A 23,511-nucleotide genomic window follows, 5' to 3' on the forward strand; every position below is an offset into this window, starting at 1 on the left:
CAATTTTCATATTGAAATTTGTGAATGCAATTCAATTTGAAATGTGAGAAGACATAGAAAATGAGTTTGTGTAACGCGGGTCTTGACGATCTCTACAGCTAGATCTTTGCCTTTCCTTACGTATCGTATACCAGTTACCATTGAAAGCCTTCCCTGGTTTAGCCCAAGGGCCTATTTACCAAATTATTTCTGGCGTTATCCCAGACCACTGCATTATATAATATTGGCATTTGTGTTCAGGCAGTAGAGGTCAACTTATGTGTGTCAGATATATCCACCTACGCCACGTCCGCAAGATTTGGTCCTGGTGTCAAAAATATTGGCTCTCTTTGGGGTTTTTTTATGAGTTGACAATTTTACATTGTCCTGGAAAATCATACCACGGAGGTTAAAAAGAGATAATACTGACCACGCATCAGTCATTCAGTGTGACACAAACACGCCCATACACGCATGCTCAGAATTGTTTTGAATCACAGAACGCCTTCAAATTATGGTGTCATTTACGAAACGTGAACACGAAACAAGACTTTACTCGCACTTTGGAAAATTCATTTTTAATGAATAAAATTGTCAATGACAAAAATGTACAATACTGTTTTAAAATAAATCTCTGTACATTTCTTTAATTAATTTACAGGAAGTGTTTTGTTGGGTCATGACTACAAACGAAGGTTTCAAATGCACACCCCGGATCGTTTGGCGGGAATCATTGCTAGGAAGACGATCTTTGCTCAGTGGCAGGCGTTATTTTTCGACACTATCAGTTTTTTCTCTTATTGCAGGAGCATTTTGGAAATCTTAAGATCGCACAGTTAACGCCACCACCAGCGGACGCGATGACATGCGAAAACCGCAAAATTTACATAGCAAAGACTGGCGTATTAGCATAACAACATCGTAATTGTGTGCTCACAATACTGGCATTAATCTGACCACTGTCTACTGGAAAGTCACGCGACATAATCCGGCAAAACAAATCAACGTCGGCGTGCTCGATTGCCTTTTACAGCAAAAAACAGGATGGTTGGACAGTCTCATATACATTACGTTTACTTTTTTGTACGTCTCACACAAGTTTGTAGATACATTGTAGATAAAAAGAACCGACTCATTTGAGTGAAATACTAATCATGTAACTCTCCACTCCACTGTTTATCTTTGTGTGTCTAGACAGATTGGCATCAGTACCTATACATTGTATTATGGTTTGTTTAGCCAGAGTGCTGTCCTAATTAACTTCGGTCTCTACTATCAACACGATAACTAATTTAGCAATTCCCTTGTGTGTTCTATCCAGACATTCAAATGACTCTGTTCTTTTTATCTACAATGTTATCTACAAAACTTGTGTGCCACTTACACAAAAGTAAACGTAATGTATATGAGACTGTTCAACCATCCTGTTTTTTGCCTTGTAGTGTTGAATGACCCTTTGAAAATGTCAACATCTAAAAATGTGGAGCGAAAACGTGCACCGTTCAAATTAAAGTCAACCAACCAGGATGCACTTTATATCCTCCAAGGCTACACAAACTTAAAAAAATTGCTATCCCTAAAACGTGGGCGAGGCTCTGCAAGACTGTCGCGCGTAACGGCGGTATACGAAAAACTGACGTTGGCAGTGAGCCAGAAAAAAATCACCGACTTTAATTACGAAAATGACATAGATGGCTTTGAATTTGAAAATTCTCCATTTAATTTTAGCATAAAATTATGTTTTTGTGAAAAAGAGGCTATGTTCAAAAGAGCGAAGAAACATGGTACAAATGCTGCTACCCTTGCGATCATGTGACCATATCAATCAAGTGGTGTGATATTCTTTATTGTAAATGTGGCGGGAAACTTGGTCTAACAATATTCAAAACACGGCACTCGAGAGTACATCATATAAACTAGCAATAATAGTCACATGGCCTCGGTATCGGAGTCGTTTAATTGTGCAATAGAAGAACAACGACTGAAAAATACCCCTCCCTATGTTTGAAATGTTTCACGATTGCTGTACAACACTGAAAATCCTAGATGTTACACGGATTCGCACATGATAAAAATTCGATATATAATAATAAAAGTCAAATACAGGATTGATCATTTTTCTCACTGTCCGCGCTCCATCGCCTCACCAGAATGTCTCAAGCGGTGGTTTCAAAAGTTACCGATCCGCGCCAACGCTTCCCATTCCTCCGTTGTCGGTAAGATACCTAACGACAGGTTGCTCCTGATCACGTGACAAGCACCAAAAAAAGTGTTCTGACTTCGAAAAGGTTAGCCGATATCTCTCAACATCAAATAAGTTCATTCGCGGCTCTTGATTCGTCGTCGACACGCACGACGTTCGTTCTTGTTGCTCGCCAGTTTGCAGTCCTGCAATTTCCTCTGGCGTTCCTCCTGGAAGAGGCAGCATTTTGTAAACATCGACCGACTGGCCTTATTCGGGAAACATTTCTCTACCCTCATCATCAGGTTCTTGTAGGTTGTCTCGTACTCGGACTGGGGGCCATGGAACTTCATTTTTTCCCTTTGTACCGTGTTATCTTTCTTCTCGACCTGGAACAGATCAATATTGCAGTAAATCTTTTTCGATGCGACGCGACGTCCGATTTTGCAGCACAGCTTCGGTGTGAAGGTACGCTCCGTTGGCTCCCCACGCCTTGCGACTTCGTCAAAGATCTGGTGTGCGAATGTATCGTCGTCGTCTGCACGAGTCTCGACGGGATTGACCGCTGTAAACAAGAAAGGTAAGCATCATTTAGAAAGTTCACAGTTTGGCAATTCCACGATTAGAAGACATGGTCGCCGAACAGTCAAAAACAAACTTACACACATATGACTTATTAAAGGGCACCTTCAGGGCCAAAGGGTATCACCAAGACATCGCGATCTGATTGGTCGACAAACATGGATGTGGGGCGAGCAACGTACCAATAAATTACCTTGCTTGTTCAAACACTGAAATTCAACTGTTGACTGATTTATCGAACCGAGCTCTACACACGGGAATTTATGCTAGCGGCCTAGATACGACGAAGGTTCTCCGAGTTGGCGACGCCCTATCCCGGTAACAACGATACGGGGTATCGGATTACCTGTACAGCAGGCATCAAAACACGCTAGTACCTTGCCTCAATAAATTGCAAAAGCAGGTTTCCTGACGCTTGTTTTGATGTGTCCCCCGGTAGTCGTGTTGAGTCGCCCGCTTAGTCGTTCGACCTCTCCGACTGACCACAAGCGAGGTTGCGACGGGCGCAGGCTGATGATGTCGACCGACCAGCAAATAGTGCTAACGCTGCAAACGAGGCTAAGATTTGTGCATTCTATCATAGACTCTAGTTTCAAAGGTCTATGATTCTATCGAGGTACACACGCTCATGGCTGGTAATGGTATACAATGTTTTTTTACAGGTGCTGAGCTTTAAGTGTTCTGCCGAGAAAAAAGTCTCTGCAGGCAAGAAAACTTAAGTTTGACATGTTAGAAAATAAAATTAAAGTACACACCTGCTGAAATAGCTGCGACTAGCACAAACAGGAATAAGGCTTGAAATATCCTCTCCATGTTGCAATACTTTGCTGGTAGCTGATTAAAAAGTTTGCTGGAGTGCAACTTGTAACGGGCCGAAAAAAAAACAACGTTGCTGAGTATATGGAATCTGTCACTACGTGGTTCACTCTGCGACAATCGATGCTCTCTGATTTGAATGTTGTTTTCGTACTCGTATTTATACCCAAGGCTGTTTATGTCACTGAAGCTGAACCTCCTTTGGCGAAGTCAAATTCCAGAACCGTCAATCAAATTGGCAACAACCAATCAAATAGCGGCTCCAAAGCGATATAACATGTTTACAAACTAAAGCGGTACAGGGCCTGTCCCTTGGTAAGAAAATGAATACGAGCTCTGTAGCTCTGGATGGCCGTTGCCGGCAAATTTTACCGAGCGAAATAGAATTTCGGAGCCGTCAAACTGAACTTTCACTTTTTTGGGGAACATTGAGAGCGGGGGGCACTTTATTAGACCATTGTGGCATGACCCGATACATTGGCACGCGTGTGGTTTCAATGGGGCTACCGGTGTTTACCAAAACACTGCGGGGAACATGGAGCGCGTTAGAGTGTGGGCATCCCGTAATGAGCTCGTGAGATTGGACTTCAAAGAAAGGGGAAAGCTCTAAACTTTCAACCGATCTAATTCTTCCGCAAAGAAGTTGACAAACGCAACCCAAAACCACAAATCTTCCAGCCAAGTCACGGTACAACTCCAGAACCATGTTTGGTTATAAACTTTACCCTTCTCTATCGTATCTGCCCTGTCAGTTGACGCGGGTCGCGTATCATCATGTCAGGCTGGACTTTCTTTGTTCGTCGATAGAGTGATTGACAGATGTCAAACAATAAACGCACGTGTTAATTTCAATAATTGATTGGCCGTGCAGGCAACCCCCTTTTCTTCCAACACCGTGCCGTACACATGTGTTAGGGAACTGCTTCGTCGAGTGTGCTACTATCAATGATGTTACACTAGAGACCGCGTCAGCTTTCCGACTCACAGAGCTATGAAGATGACCTACTAATTTAGACAAACTGACGTGGATCCACTCCGATTTTTATCTTCATCTTTATGTGCAGTCGATGCCAAAACGGCCATTCGCTGAAGCATGACTCTATCGCTTGAAAAGGATCATCGTGCCGCATGAACCCATGATTGCACCGCATCGATAACAACGATGTACGTTGTCAATATGACTAACCCCCTAGCGTGTTTGCAAATAACAGCTCAGCAAAATGCTAGGAAACCCCTCCCATGGTTTGTTTGACAAACAAAGTCCCAGAAAGTGAAATACTTCGCAATAATTTAGGTTGTGAACATGTACTTCTAAAACTTGAAGGATGTTGCAATGGCATTAAACAGTGCTAAAGGCCTTCATACACGTAAAAACCATTCTGCTCCATACTTTAATGTATCTGATGATCATATCTGCCGTAAAAGATCAAATCTGTGAACTTTGAATGAAAAGTGTTAATAATGGCATTGAAGTTCTCGCCATCATAACTATTGGCCTGTGTATGCGCGTGCGTTGGTGCATCTAATTTTCCTGTAATAATTCGCAGAATAAGGACCCTTTTACATTGATAATGGAACAGAGGTGAATGGGGCTGCTATAGCTTACGTAAGGTCTTGTGTCGCACGTATCTGTTTGCAGACCTCCTTCAAGTGTGAAAAATACCAACGTTATGCAAACTTTGTGGTTTTGGGCGACATTCTAGATAATCCATACCACAGTTCCTCCATCCAGTGTGTCCGCACAAACCATGCCAATCTCACTCGGCGCGCAAGTATATACGAGTTAGCGCGATGAGAGGCAAAATGTATAATCTTTAATTGTTTGGGCATAGAGCTAGATGGTTTGGGGTTTCGTAAAGTAATGTGTCCTATCGCGGTCACTAAATCCTATCTAACATTCATTTATTGACTTAGAAGGTGACTCGTTTTTGAACTGTGCGTTCTATAACGGAAAGAACTACTTTGTGAAATCGGATTAATTGTTGCGCTTAAAACACAACACTATTCTTGTGAGTACTCGAATTTAGTTAGTCTGCTCAGTCGTTCGATGCGACCAATTATCTTATCAATACCGTCAGATTGATAACACAATGTAGAAGCAAATATATGTCAGCCGTCCTCATTTTTACATAGCGAGTTTGGGGACAGGAAAACTTTTCTGACTTGAATCACGGAATCGCATCCTTTCAGTCTTGGCTCAGATAACACTGCCCGTGTATGTCAAAGCGTCCTTGGGACACTGTGCACTGCACGACTATACTATTCCGTGGCATACATTATGTCAGTATACCCCGGATGTATGCCTGGCGTTGAGAAGATATACCCCAGCTTCATCGCTAAAACCCCTTGATCCAATGATCGACGTGCTCTCACTGTGAACTGCTTCGAATAATGGTCGAGTTCGATATGATATTAGCGTCGGATGGCTTGGATGAAATACTGAAGACTAGATAACAAGTGTTGGAATGATATAGTATATGATAATTGAGTAATTTGAGACGCCGATATGGTAGCCCTGTGTATTCTCATGGCAGAATTCGAAGCGGCTTTAGCAAGGGGTCACGGAGACGTTCGTGACGGCATTATAAATAATTACCTCTCTGCTCGAACCACGCAATGCCTAATTTTGATAATGGCCCGTTTGAAGACAAGTGGAAGTAGAAAAGCAACACATTGACATTTAGAGTATAGTGTCTTCAGACATGATTAAATCCTGAAGTCGAACATACATGCATCCGCTGTTCGACACGTGGTTAAAACTAACAAACAAAAAACACGCTAGGCCGGGAAAGTGCGTCGACGTCGCTGCAACCAGTGCAACTACCAGATGTTTGCCGAGTATATAAAGGGGTGCGACCTAGTTTTTGCCAATGATTTTAATACAAAGTAATGAGCAGTGCTGTTCCCATGCTCAGTGTAGCAACTCGCATACTCTGAATTCCGTTAGGGAGATCGCTCAGCTACAGTTAGGCTCGCTGGTTATGCACGGGATTTACTAATCCTCCAGATAACTTGTACGCCTGTGATCGATCCCTCCGTTTGTAACAGATGATGAATCTAGAGCAGGCAGGCTTGTTTTTTTTATCACGATCGGTCATCGACGGAGAGCAAGGCGAGTTATCCGCTCGCCCGGGGTTCTCATCATAGTACGTCAAAGGTCTGAGAATCTAACCGCAACATAAATTACAGTGTGTGATTACACTGTCAACGGGAAGTAAACATGTCCACGTTACATCTTGAAAGGGACCGAAAAATTCAGACCTTACTTAAAGGGATATAATCGTCGGAACTGCGCCTGTGCGAGTTTCTTGTTTACAAGCAATGTATTTCGTGCACGATATCAAGATGCACCTAATCATCATAGCTGAAACATTTAAATCATACGATGATAGATTATGACAGCCATGTTTTAATTGTCATCAATCACCATTGTGCCTTGGATACATTGTTGCCATAGGTCGTATGGGTCCCATACGACCTTTGAGCGCAGTTCCGACGAGTATATCCCTTTAACTGCTAAGACCCCTGCCAGTTTGTAAATAGGTACCAATATTTACAAACTCGCAGAGCAGACTCAAAGATTGCCGGTGTTGGCAAGAATTGTGCAGCATGTCTCATTTCACCCTGGACATGTCGCAGCAACATTTAAACTTACCTGATGGCACTCCAGCGTTCTTTGCTGAAGTCATACATCACCTCGTTTTATGCACCCGCTATTAAAAAACACTTTTTAAATTGCCAAAACTCGTTTTAAATGTCCTTGATGGAAGTTCCATCATTACTGGCCCGTTGAAAAAAATTCTATCTTACGTCTATCCTTCCACCGAGATACTTATGTTTGGGGCTATTTTCTCGAGACATTGGACACGACCAAGTCTAACCAAAACTACAACCATTTAATGCACAGAGAAACATTTGTTTTATAATTAGTATGGGATTTATTTGTATTTCAGATATTTCTATTTTGGATCTGTCATAATTTGTGTGAATCGAAGTTTACACGATTAATATTATATTGAGTAGACTCTCAAGTGTTTAGGAGTGGTTTCTTGCACTAAGGGGATTATGAAGAATGTGCCAAACAACATGATGTGTAATTAATAGTAATCCCAATAATTAACCAATGTTGACCGCAACCTTGGGTTCGATATATTTCGCGTCCAGGGGACTCAATGACGTCAGCGTGTATAGAAACGTGAGTAACGGTTGGAAGGAACCAAACGCAACAAAAATACAAGTCTTATAAAGCTGACCGCACAAACACAGTGCACGTCGACGTCCCATGCAAAAAAGACAAAACTCAAAAAAAAATCGCAGTGGGTCTGTTAAATCTCAATAACTATAGGCTCGGAGGACCTCATTACCCGTATGGGCAAGTGCGTCACACCGCGATACGGGTTCTGTTGTGCTAATCGCGCAATACTCGCTATAGCTGTGATACCTAAGGCTATTTTGGTCGTTCCCAGTGTGGGACCCCGATAAATGACGTTTGAACTATACATCTATAGGTAACACTGTCCATATGTAAACAACATTGGGACTCGTCCAATTTCTGTCAGATTTCAACCGCGGCCTTCGCTACTCGAAATTCACACTCATGACGTATTGAGCACCCAGTTCAAATGGCTAGGATTTTCATTTCACAATGACATTCTTCATCATGTCAACATCAATCCCTTTTTTTCTACATGAATGAACAGAAGAAGAACATTGAGCAAGTCGTTACGTACTTGACATACAGATTCACATTTATCGGTCAATGACCCGGATGCCAACGTCACTTGAAAGTTCTCAAGAGGATGGATCTATTTTTCTATGGCCTGGAAGAAAATTTAAAAAGTATGATCACTCGTAGGAACGACTGAGTTTGACCATCATACCACTGGGAAGTCCGTGAAACATCTTGTACAATGTCGACAAAACCACAACACAAAGGAACAATTAGACCATAGAGAGTCTTCAAGATTGACAGTGGTAATGACATTGTACTTGTAATCTCTTCCTGGAGCAATTAGAAAATATAAACGAAAATGACGTCAAAGAGAGCGCACTTTTTTGTTTCTCGTTGTAAATTATTTAAGGATGGAAGAAAGACGGCCCTTTTCTTTGGTACACCTAATCCTGGAAATGGGCAGTGTTCGTAATGAGCCCTGTAATTGGGCTGCACTTTACACCCATTAGTTGCATGTTCGTAAATTCACGCAGGGGCAGCGACTTGGGATAGTGCCCTTTCACCGACTATGGGAACTTCCGGTTACATCACCATCAAAACAGAGAGGAGTCAATGACCGATTACGGTTGTTCAGAGCTACCAAAATTGCGCTTGTTTGAAAAAGGACCCGATCTGGCATTTGAGAGGAATTATTAAATAACTTTCATGGCCAATAAAATCCACCTTAGAATGAAATATCGCCGATAGGACGTGTATTCAGCTGTGTAAGCTTATTTCAGATGAAAACTACCCCAGGTGATATAATACAAGTACAAATATGCCAGAGACTGAACGCGATGAACTTAATGCTAATAGGCCAATTAAAAATATGTGTTTCCGGTAACCCGACCGACCCTAGAAAACCCGCCGACCCTAGACATTTGTTCAATATTTTCAAAAACTTTCGATTAAATTTTCTAAATTTTAACGTATTTTAAAGATAAAAAACAATTCCTCCATCCTACCTACTCTAATTTTCGGATGCATGTTGCCTGAAAGAAAAATATTTTATTTATTTTGACTTATGTAAAATGTAAGAGTATTAGTTGAGAACACGGTTTTAGAAGTTGGGTCCAATAATGACTGCATTAATGTTGCTTTGGTATTCCGATATTATGTCAAAGGTATTGGATTTCACCCGAAACGATTCGATGAATTGTGTTTATGACGTCTCTCGTCCCACTGCACAAGAATCCAGTGTATAAACCCCATTACGATCAGAACGCGAATACTTGTGACAGCAGGGTTTTGTGTTATTGTAATCTCGTGCCACATGTGATCTCTGCTTGCGCTTGCAATGGCACAACAGCCTAGAGTTCTGCGTCGTGTGACGTCATTGTTTCAACGAAAACACCGTAAGAAAAGAGGATACACAGTGGGATAGGAGGGTGGGAATTGGCGACAGAAGTCGATGACCGACCTTCCAAACATCCAGCTTTTCTTACTTTATTTCGTTTTTCTACTTGTATTCCCCTCTGATTGTACGGGGATTACTTTTAATTCTATTCCCCTGAATGTTGTGTTTTGGAATAAACCGTCTTCCGCTAATCGTATTCAACGCCCAAATCTTTTTAAGGACATTCAGCCATTCTCAACAAAACAAAACCAAAATCTTTAGAATAACACCCTCTATCGAATTACAACGGTTGACTTTAGGTGTCGTGGGAGTGTTTAATCAGTGGTACGGAACACCACAGATTTCATTCACTAAAAATTGCCATGTAGCTTACCCACACATATAAGCTTATATGGTAACTATAATCTCCTACAGTCTGCAAAAATCTCATTTAAAGAGACAAAAATTCCGTTTTTTTGTTTTGAACACATCTGTTTATTCTTCTAGCTAAAGTGTGTTCACTGTATTAAACTTGAAAACACGAGGTATCGAGCACATTGCATTGAACTTAGTTGACAAAGGATTCTAGACTGTACTAAACTTTGTCTGTCGACAGTGCTATGTGGACGTAATTGCAAATGTACAGACTGCGGTCAAGGCGAAAATAGAAATATTGACATTGTTTTGAATAGAACAAGAAAGTTATTTGCAAACAAAATGGAAACAATATCAGAAGTCCAAGCAATTCTGGCTGTAAGATGCACGTGATCAATATTGTAATGAAATAATTCTGTCTGTACGATTGTTTTGATTTAAGACAACTACTACAGTCGATAGTGATCTTAGCTTAGCTGTCACTGACCGTTTAGAAACAAGGTACACCAGAGAGGCATTGTTGAGATTTAGGGACTCGACGTTGATTGACAGTCACTTCTTATCTGAAAAGATTGATTGAATCATTATAAAACACGCTGAAGTCCAAAACAAACATGGTTTACTGAAAGTCTAGTGACCGGTCAGTGGCCAAAGCGGCAAGAACAAAGTTTGACCATTTGTGGACAGTGAATAGTTTAGTATCAACGATGGTACCTGTTCTGTAACAAAAGACCTATAGTCAATCAGATTGTTGTAACACTTGAGAATTTCTTTGAAAATAAACTAACCAAGCATAAACGGGGAAACAACTGTGACAAAAAGAATAACATCACAAATGAAGTTCAAGCAATAGCACAGATGGACAATGCAGTGCCTACTAGCTATTTGCTTTAATGTAAGCTCACAAAATTCCGTGCGGGGCCGAGAATAGATGTTCCTGTAAGAATATATTATCGCCATCTTCAGACCTTGCTCTTTTCGCTCTAGAGTTGTGTAATCAGCCTTTCAACCGGACGTGTGTAACCTGCCATAGCAGATTCAAATAAACTGCCGACCCGAGATATTTCAAACACCTTCCATCGTAAAATGACACAATTTGATTCGTTAAGGAGCAAGATATTTATACATTTTTAGGCCATATGCAAATCTAGGGCTGCAGTAGGCGACAAATTCAAACACGATTTAAATTACGGGTCTCTCCACCTTGTTTAAGCCTAATGTTTATTTGCTGATCTGGGGTGGAGGAGTTGTGGTCTGAGATAGAACTCGAATGATAATATTGATATCAGGGAAATCAGTCTGGGTCTATTATATCAAACCACAAAGTAAACACTTCAACATCCGCTATATGCAAATTACAAAGGTCACAGTGACCGCATGACCTTCTCGCTCTCCTCCGTCTTTCTCGTGACAAATGATGTGAACAGGACATAGCAACACATTAACTTTAGGTAGTAACGATCGGTCGACTGTCTGATCGCATAGTCCTACTTGATTTCAGTAATTGAAGTGTAATCGAATGCCCTGGATTTATTAATAGATTGAGATAACCATTAAGATTGCAATTTGCATAAAGGGGCCAATTTCTTGATGCGGTACACTACACTGATCGTATTGTTCTGCGGGTGTACCTATCTACTTCACACTATGTATATGCAAACCCTTGGATTTTGAATTGGTCGGAGCAATATGCCCCCCCCCCTCCCATGGGGACCCTGCGGACTGTGCTTCGCCTGTGGTTTGTAGAAGGGTGCCGGCCGTGCTTCGGCTTTGTTTTGTAGAAGGGTGTGCTCTTAGTAACCGTGGACGCTATGAGTTATCGGATCACTGAACGCATGTGTGTAACCAACGCTTTGAATCGGAAACAACGCGCACATGACTGTAGCTTGCAAAAAAGGGGTTCTCAATCCGATGACCCGTAAAATGCACCGATTTGAAATGCTGAATTCAAATCTTGAGTGGTAAGCGGCGTACGTGTCATAGCACATTACTCGATGTTATGTGACCCATCATATTGAAATTCACCAAGCTTCAGTGGTAACAATGAGTCAATAGCCCAACTGAAGAAGAGGACGACCGCAAACGCGCTCTATGGCATTTTGAATAAGATTTCAACTTGAGGTTATTTTAGAATGTGTTGCATTGTGACGCAAACGAACTCTGAGTCTATAGACCGTGGATCGGAAGACCACTGTCTATGCTGAGACACAATGATTGAAATGATAATAACACGAGAGCACGCTTCCAGCGACCCTAAACTTAGCAATGACGTTATTTATGCAGACAATGGTGTATTCGGATTTTACTGTATCATGTGAAACAATGCCCTTGGTCCTCAGTGAAACAATGCCCTTGACCCTCAGGGAAACAATACCCTTGGCCTGCAGTGGACTCAAACGCTTCTTGAATCGAAGGGTAGTCATCTGCCGACCAGGAAAGCAACACAAGTTGGTTCGTTTGTGTTGAAATCTACGGTGAAATTAAACTTGACCATCGTTAATCGTTGTAGGCAAGATTGACATATGTAGTCTGCTTGTCTGCAAAGCAACCATCTGCACATGATGTTCGTGCACACTTATTGGTTATCATAGAAATACTAAAATATGCAAATGTGGTCTGTCGTGAAGAAGCAAACAAATCAAGATTTTAAAATATTTATGCAATGTAGTGAACTAACACGCTGTAGTTTAATAGCGAATATCAGTTGACCCATGGATTTGAAGATCCACAGGAACGAGGCTACACCTTTGGCACAACAGCCTAAGCTTGGTTGATTTATCATCTCAGGGAGGCCGTAAGTATTTTAAGAATTACCAATAAAACTGAGCAAACATAAGCATTTCCCATAAACTGCTTCATACATTTTGTTGTCAGAGGGGCGATTATAAATGTTAATCTTGGACTTAGTTGAAACATAGTAATAATGGGCTTTGAACTGATGAAAATAATCCATCTGCTCATCAGGAGACAGAAAATCTTCCATAAAGCCGATCTGCTAGGTTTCCCAGAATGTCACATGATCCCTTTTACTGTTCTGTAGTGCTAAGACTTAGAGTATCTTGTTTCAAATTTCAGTTAAAATGCCTGAACTTGTATGCCGTTCTCCTGATCTGACTGCAAGACAGTATACACTCGGTTTCTCGTCTGTATGCATGGTCCCGTTAACTGTAGTAGGGGACGGATAGAGTTCAAAATTTCGTCCGTCATAAGACCCACTACATACAAGCAGTGTACAAGGAGACATTAGACGAGAAAGGGGCCGCAATTATTTACCGTGTGGTTACCATGTGGTCAGAAATTGTGACAGGACGCGTCACGTGCAAAGGAACGCTATCTGGAAGAAGAAACTGGCTTCTGCACAGTACATTGTGCGCAGATGTTTGTGAGATGGTCAGCTGTAGTCGTTGTTTTTGCCAAATAACAGATAAAGATATTGAAATTCGATGTAATTCCCCTCCTTGAAAAGGAGTAAGATGATTTGCGATATGCTTTATTTAAAAGATAATCTCCAGCAGAATATGTTGACATCGCAGAATACTTCGATTTTTTGTATGAGCTAGATCGAAAAAATCGAGCTCAGTTCCCAGTAGAAAAGAGTGGGAGGGGGGCAAAGTTCCAAAGGATTGCAAACAGTGTGCCTCAATTCAAACTTGACCTTGCAGTTCCTGTCTCATTTCAGAACAACATGATTTTGTTTACTCGTCGTTTGTGCAACACCCGTGCCGATCTGTTCCAGTGAAAAAGTTCTCGGTCACTAACCAACCAAACGTTTGCGTGGGTCACACGAGCAGCGGGAAACAAACAATAGCTCACTGGCCTCGAAGAAAAGCAGTCGATGGCCTGTAAGGCGCTTTAAAAGTTACTTTACCATATCAAGTATCGATTTCCATTAACGATGAAACATTTACTTCAAATCACTCCCTTTTATCCTTTGCATTAGCATATCAAAGGGAGGAGCCGGACTTCAACGTAAGCCCCGGGAGAAAATAAAACACCAGCCCAGCATGTCCGGTGGACCAGCAGGCGACTTAAAGAAGGTGTTCCCACCCAGTGGCGGAGGTACTGGGTGCCGATCAAGACGGTTTGGACCTCAGGTAATTGCCGGGCAAACCGTTAGACGAATTATATAATGCTAATTGTCTGTACAGGACGAAAACTTTATTTGAGCAGGTACGAACCCGTAAAAGCACTGTGTAGCCATTCATTTCTCCGTTGGTGCCTGGGACTCGCTGTTGCAGGGAATAAGCGACATACGAACCCAACCATAGCAAATCAAAAACGTTCACTTTATCGCGTCGGCAGACAACCTCTGGAACGATAAATGACTTAAAACACACAGTGAGTCTTAACTTTTAGATCTCGTTGCATGTTTAAAGGTAGATTTTTAGCACTGTCATGTTCAATAATGCGCCTACTCAACTTAACCTAGATATCGTGAACTCTTGTGTTTCATTTCACTAAGAAAAAAACACTCTTTCAACGAATAGAGAGCGTGATTCGGTTTGAAACTTGATAGAGTCACAGCCGAGCTATCATAACATTTCAAAGCTTAGGACAAGGGACGAAACTCTCCAGATCAGTTTGTTTTGTTGTTGTTTGTGGTTTGGACGGGAAGCGAATAAATTATTTAACGCACGTGGCGCCCATTAAATCCTTTAGTAAGATTGTAAGGACAACCTTTTTCAACCGCTTTCTCCCCTTTTCAAAACCATTGTCCAGTGTGGTTCCTTTGTGTTTGACCGCCTGTGGTTTATTCACTCCTCTAACACTCAAGAAGACAAAACAAAGATGATCATTGCCACCGCCATAAATAAATTAAGCGCTCAAACAAAGAGCATCGATAATGTTTACCTAACGACAAGCCCGAGAAAAATAAGCCAGCATCGATCTGGTCGATGTTTCCCATGCTGCTCACCATTGTTTGTCGAATCGATGCTCACAGTTCCTTGAATCGATCAGAAGATGTCAAAAAAAAAATAAGATCCGCTGAACACGAAAGCTATTGTTTCCGTGTGTTATAATTGCATCGAGGTCACCTGTAAATTGAAGAAACGTGAGAAAAGGAGGTATTTTTTGTTTGTTTCTTCGACTTTGAGGTCATTGTTTACTAGTTGCTGCGACCATCAACTGGGGGTCCCTAACTCTACCTTAACCCGTAATCGGCTGGCCAAATCTAAGACCCTCGATCGAGGGACCATGGCCAAATAGAGAATCGTGGGGTTATTATGTTGGGCAAAATTCTGTCGTAAGATGAGAGGCAGAGCACCCGTGAAATGTTAGACATGGTTGAGTACGACAGGAAAATGCTAATTAACATGCTTTTACATTAAAAGGAACATTGTGAAATATATTTTCAGCACTGTTAAATTTTGAGAACTTTTGAAAAACACCCTTCAATTGATGCTGTAGACTGCGGCGTAGAAAATTGGCGAACGAAAAATATTCAATGACAAATAAAATTGACTGAATGGCTTGTCACATCCTAGACTAGTCCCCAGTCGCTTGGCTTGTCTCGCCAGAGCGGTTACTGTGCGGCCAAGCGTACCACCTAGTCTTTCAGTCTGGTGAGGTTCATTCCTTAAATTTATTCTCTTTTTATATTTTATATGCCCACAGACTTGGAGCAAGTCTAGTCACATCCTCGTTCTTGATAAGTTGAAAGAAAAAGTCATCTCCTAAATTATCGTTACGGTGTGCCTTAAAGCATAGACAGTGGAGACAATGCTTATAAACACGACTGGAACTAATTTGGGATAATTCCATTTTCATATTTTTCAAATTTCTCAAAAGTGTTAGGTGCCGTATAGCTAAATGTTACGGTATTACAGAATACTCATAAAAACAAGTGTGTAACTGGAAAAGAAAAGTAGATGAGGTTACATTTGAAGATTGAATCGACATTACTTCATCATCCAATTATTCCAAATTAGTTCCAATCGTGTTTATAGTATGTCGTCCAACACGCACCATGAAGTTGTTGTTTGAAAGATGGGGCTGAGAAAAAACTAGTCTTAACGAAAAGCAAGTTTTAACTACATGTACCGGAATGTACTCCTGCAAAGCAAAAGGCGATATGCTACAGAGCGCTTTGGAATGTGGCGAACAACAAACGTTCCGCTAACGTGACCATGAAAGAGTAGATCTAGGCACTCGTAAATTTTTCTCAAGGAAACATGAAAGATGTCACCTTTCTTGCTGGATTTGGATATGAGAACTCATGTATTGACTGTATTAGAATTCTCTGCAGCAACATCGTGATTCAATGGTAACGCCACTGTTCTCAAAACGGGCCGTTAAAGACGCGATGTAAAACTTTATTGCTTGGAAACTTTGACAGATTTAGAAAATGCGGTGACCGCAGGTCTCCTTGAGACTGGAAAATAAACTAATTTTTATAAAAGCTTTATTAAAATTTTGAGAGCGGCGCATACCATTGTATGAGTACAGCAAAGCAGTACTGTCTCAAACACATTTAAATCGTTAAAGCTATCCGGCATTTACCATCGTACGATTAATTTTCAGAACAAATCGTAGTTTTAGCTTCCATAAGGGAGCTATAGTACATTAATTGTCGATGGCGAGTTCTGATGTGATTGTAATAACGTGGATGATGAGACCATGGTTTTCGGCTCAAAATTCAATCTACTTGTCGAGGCTAATCACGCGCAATATTCTTCGTGGATTTTCAAACAAAGAGAATAATCGCGGCTCCATGGCTGCAAGCGATAAAAGTTTGAATACAGTATATTCCTCTGTTGGTACGTAATAGTATGCAGGGTCATCCATGTTTGCAAATCTTAGTGTCGGAGTAATCGACCAATTCCAATTTTCGTTCATGTTTAATTTTTGAACTACAGTGGGTATGGCCCCAGGCGAACCCTTCATGGCCACTGAACAAAATGCGGACGGGGCAGCTCTGGGTCATACAATGGTTTCAATAGCAGTCCCCGAGGAAAGGGATACGTTGATTTGAATTGTGGACAACCAACAGCAAGGACGAAATCCAAGGAGACCATTCGTTCAAACACAAACGGCAAGAATTGTTCTGAAGGTAAAGGCCAGGACAGCGTGAAAATATGCGTTGCACGGCCGTACGACGTTGAAAGGAAACGTAGAAACAATATTGGGCTCAATATGCAGGCTGAATAAACTACCAATTGAAGATCTCGCATGAAGATGAAACCATCGGACCAATGACTGAATTGTGTGAATCGAAACAGACGAAAATGCTACAAAAATTAAAGCAGGTGCTCTCTGAATAGATACATTATTACCGCAAGGGGGAGGGGAGACAACACAACTACGATCTAATTTATGGTGTTAGAACAGTTACTGTGCTCTAAATGGTCAAAATTTCCTGTCTTTCATGGTTTTTTGCGGTACGAATGAATCTGATTTTTTATGCATAATATCATACGGAAGTCTGTCTGACTACTCTACCATTATTGGTAGAAAATGCCGTGTCGTGTTATGAAAGTTTATCCAAAGCCAATACGTGGATGGGCTGTGGTACATCTCATTATAACTCGACCAGGACTCTGAGAAGAATGACAGACTATGCTGCAGTAAGTTTGCCTGTTTGTACACATACACGTGTGTCTGTGTGTGCATTATATATGGATCCGTGTATACATACAGCCAGGCAGAACAGTTTGATGTGCATAATAATGCATCTCTGCGTCGGACTGCGTGCTTCCACCGTCTCTTTGTTTATAGATATGCATTTTTTCTTCATAAATATATGCCTGCATGAACATGTGTCAATCAAATTTAATGTTCTTTGAAAACTCACTGACATACTCACACAATATGAACTTTCTTCATAAATATATGCCTGCATGAATATGTGTCAATCAAATTCAATGTTCATTGAAAACTCACTGACATACTCGCACAATATGAACTTTGACAAACTTCCAGTAGTAGCCGCTAGCGATAGAATTCCTTTCATCAGACGCAGAAAGATTCGATTGCCACTGTTTTCGATGATTTGAAGCGACTCGCTCTAGGACAGGTTATTCACCTCGCGGAGGCTTTTACCGAATACACATTTTTGGAATTTCCTTCGCTTTCTGTGAGTGACAAACCACGGGATAGTGCCATCCTCTTTTGTCACGTTAGCGGCACCCCTTCATAGAGTCTGCGATGAAACATTACCGACTATTGTCGGACTGTTAAATACCAAAAATGCATGGAATTTTTCGTGGCAGTTGTTTCATAATAGATTGCAATGTAGGATGAAAACTTTTTGTATTCCTGTGAAAAAGTATAATGCGTCCATTTTTGTGGTTAATTAAAACACGCGTCCATGTTTCATGTGACCGCCGTCCCTGGGGAAAAAAACGTTTTGATCGTTCGAGTAAAGCTTCTTCAATTGCCCACACGTTCGTAATCGCCTTACCACGAAGTTAATCGCCTTGTCAAGAATATTCATTCTAAAGTTTACATTTTTGTTGGCGGTGGAATCGCGGTTGCGCTAAAACCGATCAAAGATTGAATACCCAAATCTTGTCATGGCAAGTCAGAAGTAATTGAACCGATGGATCAGAGTAAAACATTAAAAGGAAGGCTTTGTATCCTCTTTATCTCTGAGCAAATTGACTAAATATGTACAACAAGGGGAAAAAGGGACCAAAATCGCATAGAAAGTCATTGTTTACAACCACTAATGTGATAACAATGGATTGAGGACTGACGCTTCAAATACCGAAGAGCGATCTTATTTGCACAATTTGTCACAATTCAAACACGTCTCTTCCTCACAGCCATAACTACCCTCCTCATCCTCCTCCTCCTCCTCCTCCTCCTCATCGTCATCATTATCGTCGTCGTCGTCGTCGTCGTCATCGTCATTATCATCACCACCGCCACCATCATCATCACCATAATCATCACTATCATCATCATCAATATAATCGTTTTTATTAATGGCACCTATGGAATAATTTCTTCCATAAGACCCCCCTCCGAACATTTTTTTAAACACACAGAACATGACGTATTCATGTGCCTAGCCGAAAATTTGAGTTCTGACTACAGCATATTCAGTCTTGCACATAACGGAGATAATCAGGAAGCCCATTTCCCCACCACAGACATTATATTGTTTGAATCGTTTACATTCTCGTCGAAGTTCAATAGAAAGTAAAGTACAAGTTCTACTGGCGACAAAAACATGGCTTGTATGTCTTCTTTGTGCATCAACGCAATTAAAATTAACCAGGGTAACAAATTTTCAATGATTTTGGCGAAAATTGTGATGAGTGAAAGAAAGAAAAAAGTCGGACCAATGATTTTGGCGAAAATTATGATGAGTGAAAGAAAGAAAAAAGTCGGACTTACATCCATAATTTTCTCTTTTCAGGGAGTGCGAAATACAGACAAATCTCAAGTCTCCTTCATGGACATTGACACTTTCTTCGAGATCAATGACGCCATCGTGTGTAATCATCTTTTTTAACATCACCAACCAAGCAAATGGATGGACATCACTGGCGAAGTAGGAATATGATTATTTTGCTATGAAATGTGAAAAATAAAAAACAACAACAGTGTATTATCAATTATTCTCATTTTGTAACGTAATCCCAAACGGTGGAAATCTCCGTGGATAGCACGCTTCAGGCAACCGCTCAACACACCTGTAATGCTATTATACGGAAGGCGGCCAACTCCCTCGGGCAAAAAATGTCTGCGTTATCGCACTTCCACCGATTTCTCATCCATGACATCACTCACCGCAGTATTTCAAATCTATTTGCGATCATCGATGTATCCACCCACATAAATGCATATAGCTTGGCCTGACTTGCCTTCTTCAAGTTGAAGCTGGAGTAAAAACCAATAACTACATACTGAATACAATGGTCACATTGAAACCTGCAGTGTTTCAAATCACTTAGGACATCTGGAAATTTAAATCCAAGGGCGACGGTGAATTTTGATTGGATATCATGACATCGCTGAGTGAATCTACTGAGGAATAATTTTGCCTACCAGTGCATGATCAAGATGCAGTTTGATTTTACTTACTGTCTAAACTACAATAGACGTAGAGGTGCGTTGTTTTTTAATGCTGTTTTAATAAATTTATCGGGCTTGAATACTTACTACACAGGATTCACAGGCGTGCAAAGCCGCGGGTGCCTAGAGTGCGCTCGCTATGGGGATTTTGGCTATTAAGGTAGTATGCGCCTCGAAAGTGAAAGACTTAAACTTTTGCTCAAACTCTCCTCAAGGAATCTTTCAACCATTCTCTTCCGAAATCAATAATAAAAATCGGGGGTCACTGTACAAATTTTTGTACTAGAGAAACAAATTACCCAAGATTTACCGATATTAGAAATTCAAAATAGCCGCCATCCCTGTGTTAACTCCATAGAGAAAAATTAAATTATCGAATTTCGAAAAAACTAAGCTAGTTAAAGGTTTTCTTACACCAAGAGCTTTAAAATGAACCCCGACAAGTGCTATATCAAAAAAGAATTGTAAAAGTTTGAGAGTCCGCATATCTGTCACCGGGGCGCGTTCTACCTCCTAATGATATCATCATCTTCATTTGTCATAAAAATTAATTACATCGCCAGTTCTCCCATGGGGACGTTGTGTTCTACATGCTCCACTGTTAATCTGTTTCATGGCCAACAGTTTATAGCCAACTTTGTTCATGTCAATCATCTGTTAATTTTTCCGTCGACAGTTTATAAATCTTTATTATGGCATTGGAAAAGAGTTGATTTGATACAAGTAATGACCTGTCCAATAAATAACATAGGACCAGATGTTTGTGGAATGTCACTGCGCGGCAGACTCATCACACGTCGGTCCTGTTCACGCTGAAAACCTATTTTATCAGTGTGCCTCAGATCTTTAACATTCAGTCTTGGAGTTTTCCATGACAAAATTGCTGATTTGAGGGTAGTTTGTGCACAGGCGCTCGTCACCTGGGTAGTCTGCTAAATCGATCGATTTTCGGCTCGATCTGTCGATCCCGTACTCGATCTGCCCGTCACTGCAACCTAAATACTCCCGGGCAGGGAGATTGAGTACGGGATCGATAGATCGAACCGAAAATCGATCGATTTAGCAGACTACCCAGCTAACGAGCGCCTGTGATTTGTACTCACACCATTTTACAGGCAGTTATTTATTACTCAAGGATGGACATTATCGATGGTTTCAGGTTCACACATCCAAATGTTTTCAGTGTTTTGCATCTATTACATGTAACATCACGTCATCATTTTTTCTCTTCCAAACAGATGGCAGGACTGCGAGAGCAAGAAACATGTAGAAGCTGGTGACCGTTGACCGAACTACACACTGCTAAAACAGCATAATCTATTGGTGCCAAACTATCGAATATTGCCTTTACCTCATCGGATACTTCCTACGAAATGTCGTGATACACTACACTGATAGATATTTTAGAAGGGATTCCATTGGGGACCCTGGATTGTAGACGATCATATGCTGGTTGACTAAAGATCACGGCAACAATTACATTCGACATTATTTGTATCTGCTTATGTATCTGCATGATGTTTTTCAGTTTGCTGATTTCAGTTCATCAGGTATGTTCACATTGTCTGTACGCTGAGCTGACTGCAAAGTTTAATTTCAGATCATCAGGCAGAATAGAAAGGCAAGCATTCCTTAACAAACTCCAAGGCAAACATCTGTTGCAGGTTAATTGATAGTAGTTGTAGAGGGTGACCCCGTATCGTACAGCGTATCGATACACGATACAAACTGGAGTCCCCGAACACGGTGAGGAATTCTATCACCATCAGCAATCTGTGTCAATTGCACTAGAGCTACCATAACTACGCTAAACCGTAACAGATTACTTAATCATTGATCTAGAAGTTACGAGGTGTGTAATTTACACCATAGACCCTCGAAAAAAAGAGGGTTTATACATACACGATATATCTCAAGTGTCAACTTTCATTGCAATTAATACCCCTGATTCTAGCTTTTCATGTGCTTATGAGGAAAGTAATCAAACAGCGATGCAAATACTGTATTACAATATCAACACTACTACCACCACTTCACTACCATCAACATTCTCCTCCTCCTTCTCCTCCTCTTAATCATCATCATCATCAACAACATCATCAACATCATCGTTATCATCATCATCATCATCATCATCATCGTCATCATCATCATCATCATCATCATCATCATCATCATCATCATCATCGGTTTACTATGGCAGTAGTGTAGTCTGTTCGTCTCAGTCTTCGTTATTTGATTTGCGTCGTCCCAATCCAATAATTGCTTTGTAGAGACAGAGTCGCAATTCTGTTTTCCTTGTCATCTAATAAATAACCTTTGAATTCAAATTGTGTCAATTATGATTGATCTGTGAGGGATAAACCATATATCTTTTGAGAGGGTGGTCAGGATTCTGTCATGCAATATTTGTAATGTTCCAAAATCGGACAGACTATTCAACCGAATTTTGTACGGCAAGCATATACTACTCTTTCAAAATTGACACATCGCTTTATTGGCTTTCATCTGAATGTTTTGCAAAGAGTTTCTTGCTGCACGTTTTTCAGATCAATGGTTTCTCTTCCGATTGTGTTGGCTATATTGACCTCCCCTCCCAAGATTTAATGGTCCTCTCCTTAGAAGGATTGAAGGTTTGTTTTGTCGACCGCTTTCTTCGCATATTTCGAATTCTGACCGGCAAAACTGGCTTGCAAAATGGTATAAAAATGGACAAGACTGCCCTGAGATGCGGATACTGTGCTTTCAGTAATGTTATGGGAGATCGCGCTTTCATCGTTTGCAATGTCACGCTAACTTGCTTATGAATGCATGAGTTCGGTGACAATATCGGCAAACAAAACGCCGGTTGGAACAATGTCAAAATAAGGAACGTGATATTTGTAAACCCTGGAAAAATCCTTGTTTTCTTGCGTAGCAATGTGGCGTAATTCAAAATCCAGGTCACTCTGCACGGTGGGATATCAAGATGGCATTACCAGGAGTTATGTACATGATCAAAAAACTGACCAACATTTCAAATAACTTCCCTGGATGCACAAATGACCTACTTGACCATTTTTTCAGGGGTGACCTTTTGTGACCTTTCAAATCAATCGGCAACTAGATATTATCCACTTTTGCCAAAACAGATATAGGTTGTTGTACTTTTATGGAAGACAAAAAAAAAGTGTGAGAAGAATCAGACCGTTTAGTAAGGGGTAACTACACAAAAATGTGCCAAAACAACTCCAGACAATTAAATGATATGTATGTATGTATGTATGTATGTATGTATGTATGTATGTATGTATGTATGTATGTATGTATGTATGTATGTATGTATGTATGTATGTATGTATGTATGTATGTATGTATGTATGTATGTATGTATGTATGTATGTATGTATGTATGCATGCATGCATGCATGCATGCATGCATGCATACATGCATGCATGCATGCATGCATGCATGTATGTATCTATGTATGTATGCATGTATGTATGTATGTGTGTATGTATGTATGT

General features: G+C 40.8%; 1 protein-coding gene and 1 long non-coding RNA gene across 5 annotated transcripts; one reads left to right on the forward strand and one right to left on the reverse strand.

The window, feature by feature from the left end:
• Positions 1–538: 538 nt before the first annotated feature.
• On the reverse strand, positions 539–5,371 carry LOC139150950 (uncharacterized). The gene is made up of 3 exons (XM_070723432.1): positions 3,499–5,371; positions 1,415–2,726; positions 539–1,003 (listed from the first exon to the last, which is right to left on the reverse strand). Exons 1-2 carry the CDS (start codon positions 3,554–3,556, stop codon positions 2,299–2,301), a joined length of 486 nt encoding a protein of 161 aa, XP_070579533.1. The 5' UTR covers positions 3,557–5,371; the 3' UTR covers positions 539–1,003; positions 1,415–2,298.
• Positions 5,372–12,161: 6,790 nt separating this feature from the next.
• LOC139150952 (uncharacterized) lies at positions 12,162–22,334 on the forward strand. 4 transcript variants are annotated; one of them, XR_011556309.1, is made up of 5 exons: positions 12,162–12,775; positions 13,922–14,075; positions 19,346–19,480; positions 19,884–20,038; positions 21,243–22,334. It is a non-coding gene; the product is annotated as an uncharacterized lncRNA (long non-coding RNA). The 4 variants fall into 4 exon arrangements; XR_011556306.1 differs by having other exon boundaries at positions 19,346–20,038; XR_011556308.1 differs by lacking the exon at positions 19,884–20,038.
• Positions 22,335–23,511: the final 1,177 nt, after the last annotated feature.

This window comes from Ptychodera flava, chromosome 15, assembly GCF_041260155.1.
Source record: "Ptychodera flava strain L36383 chromosome 15, AS_Pfla_20210202, whole genome shotgun sequence".
NCBI classification, from domain to species: domain Eukaryota; kingdom Metazoa; phylum Hemichordata; class Enteropneusta; family Ptychoderidae; genus Ptychodera; species Ptychodera flava.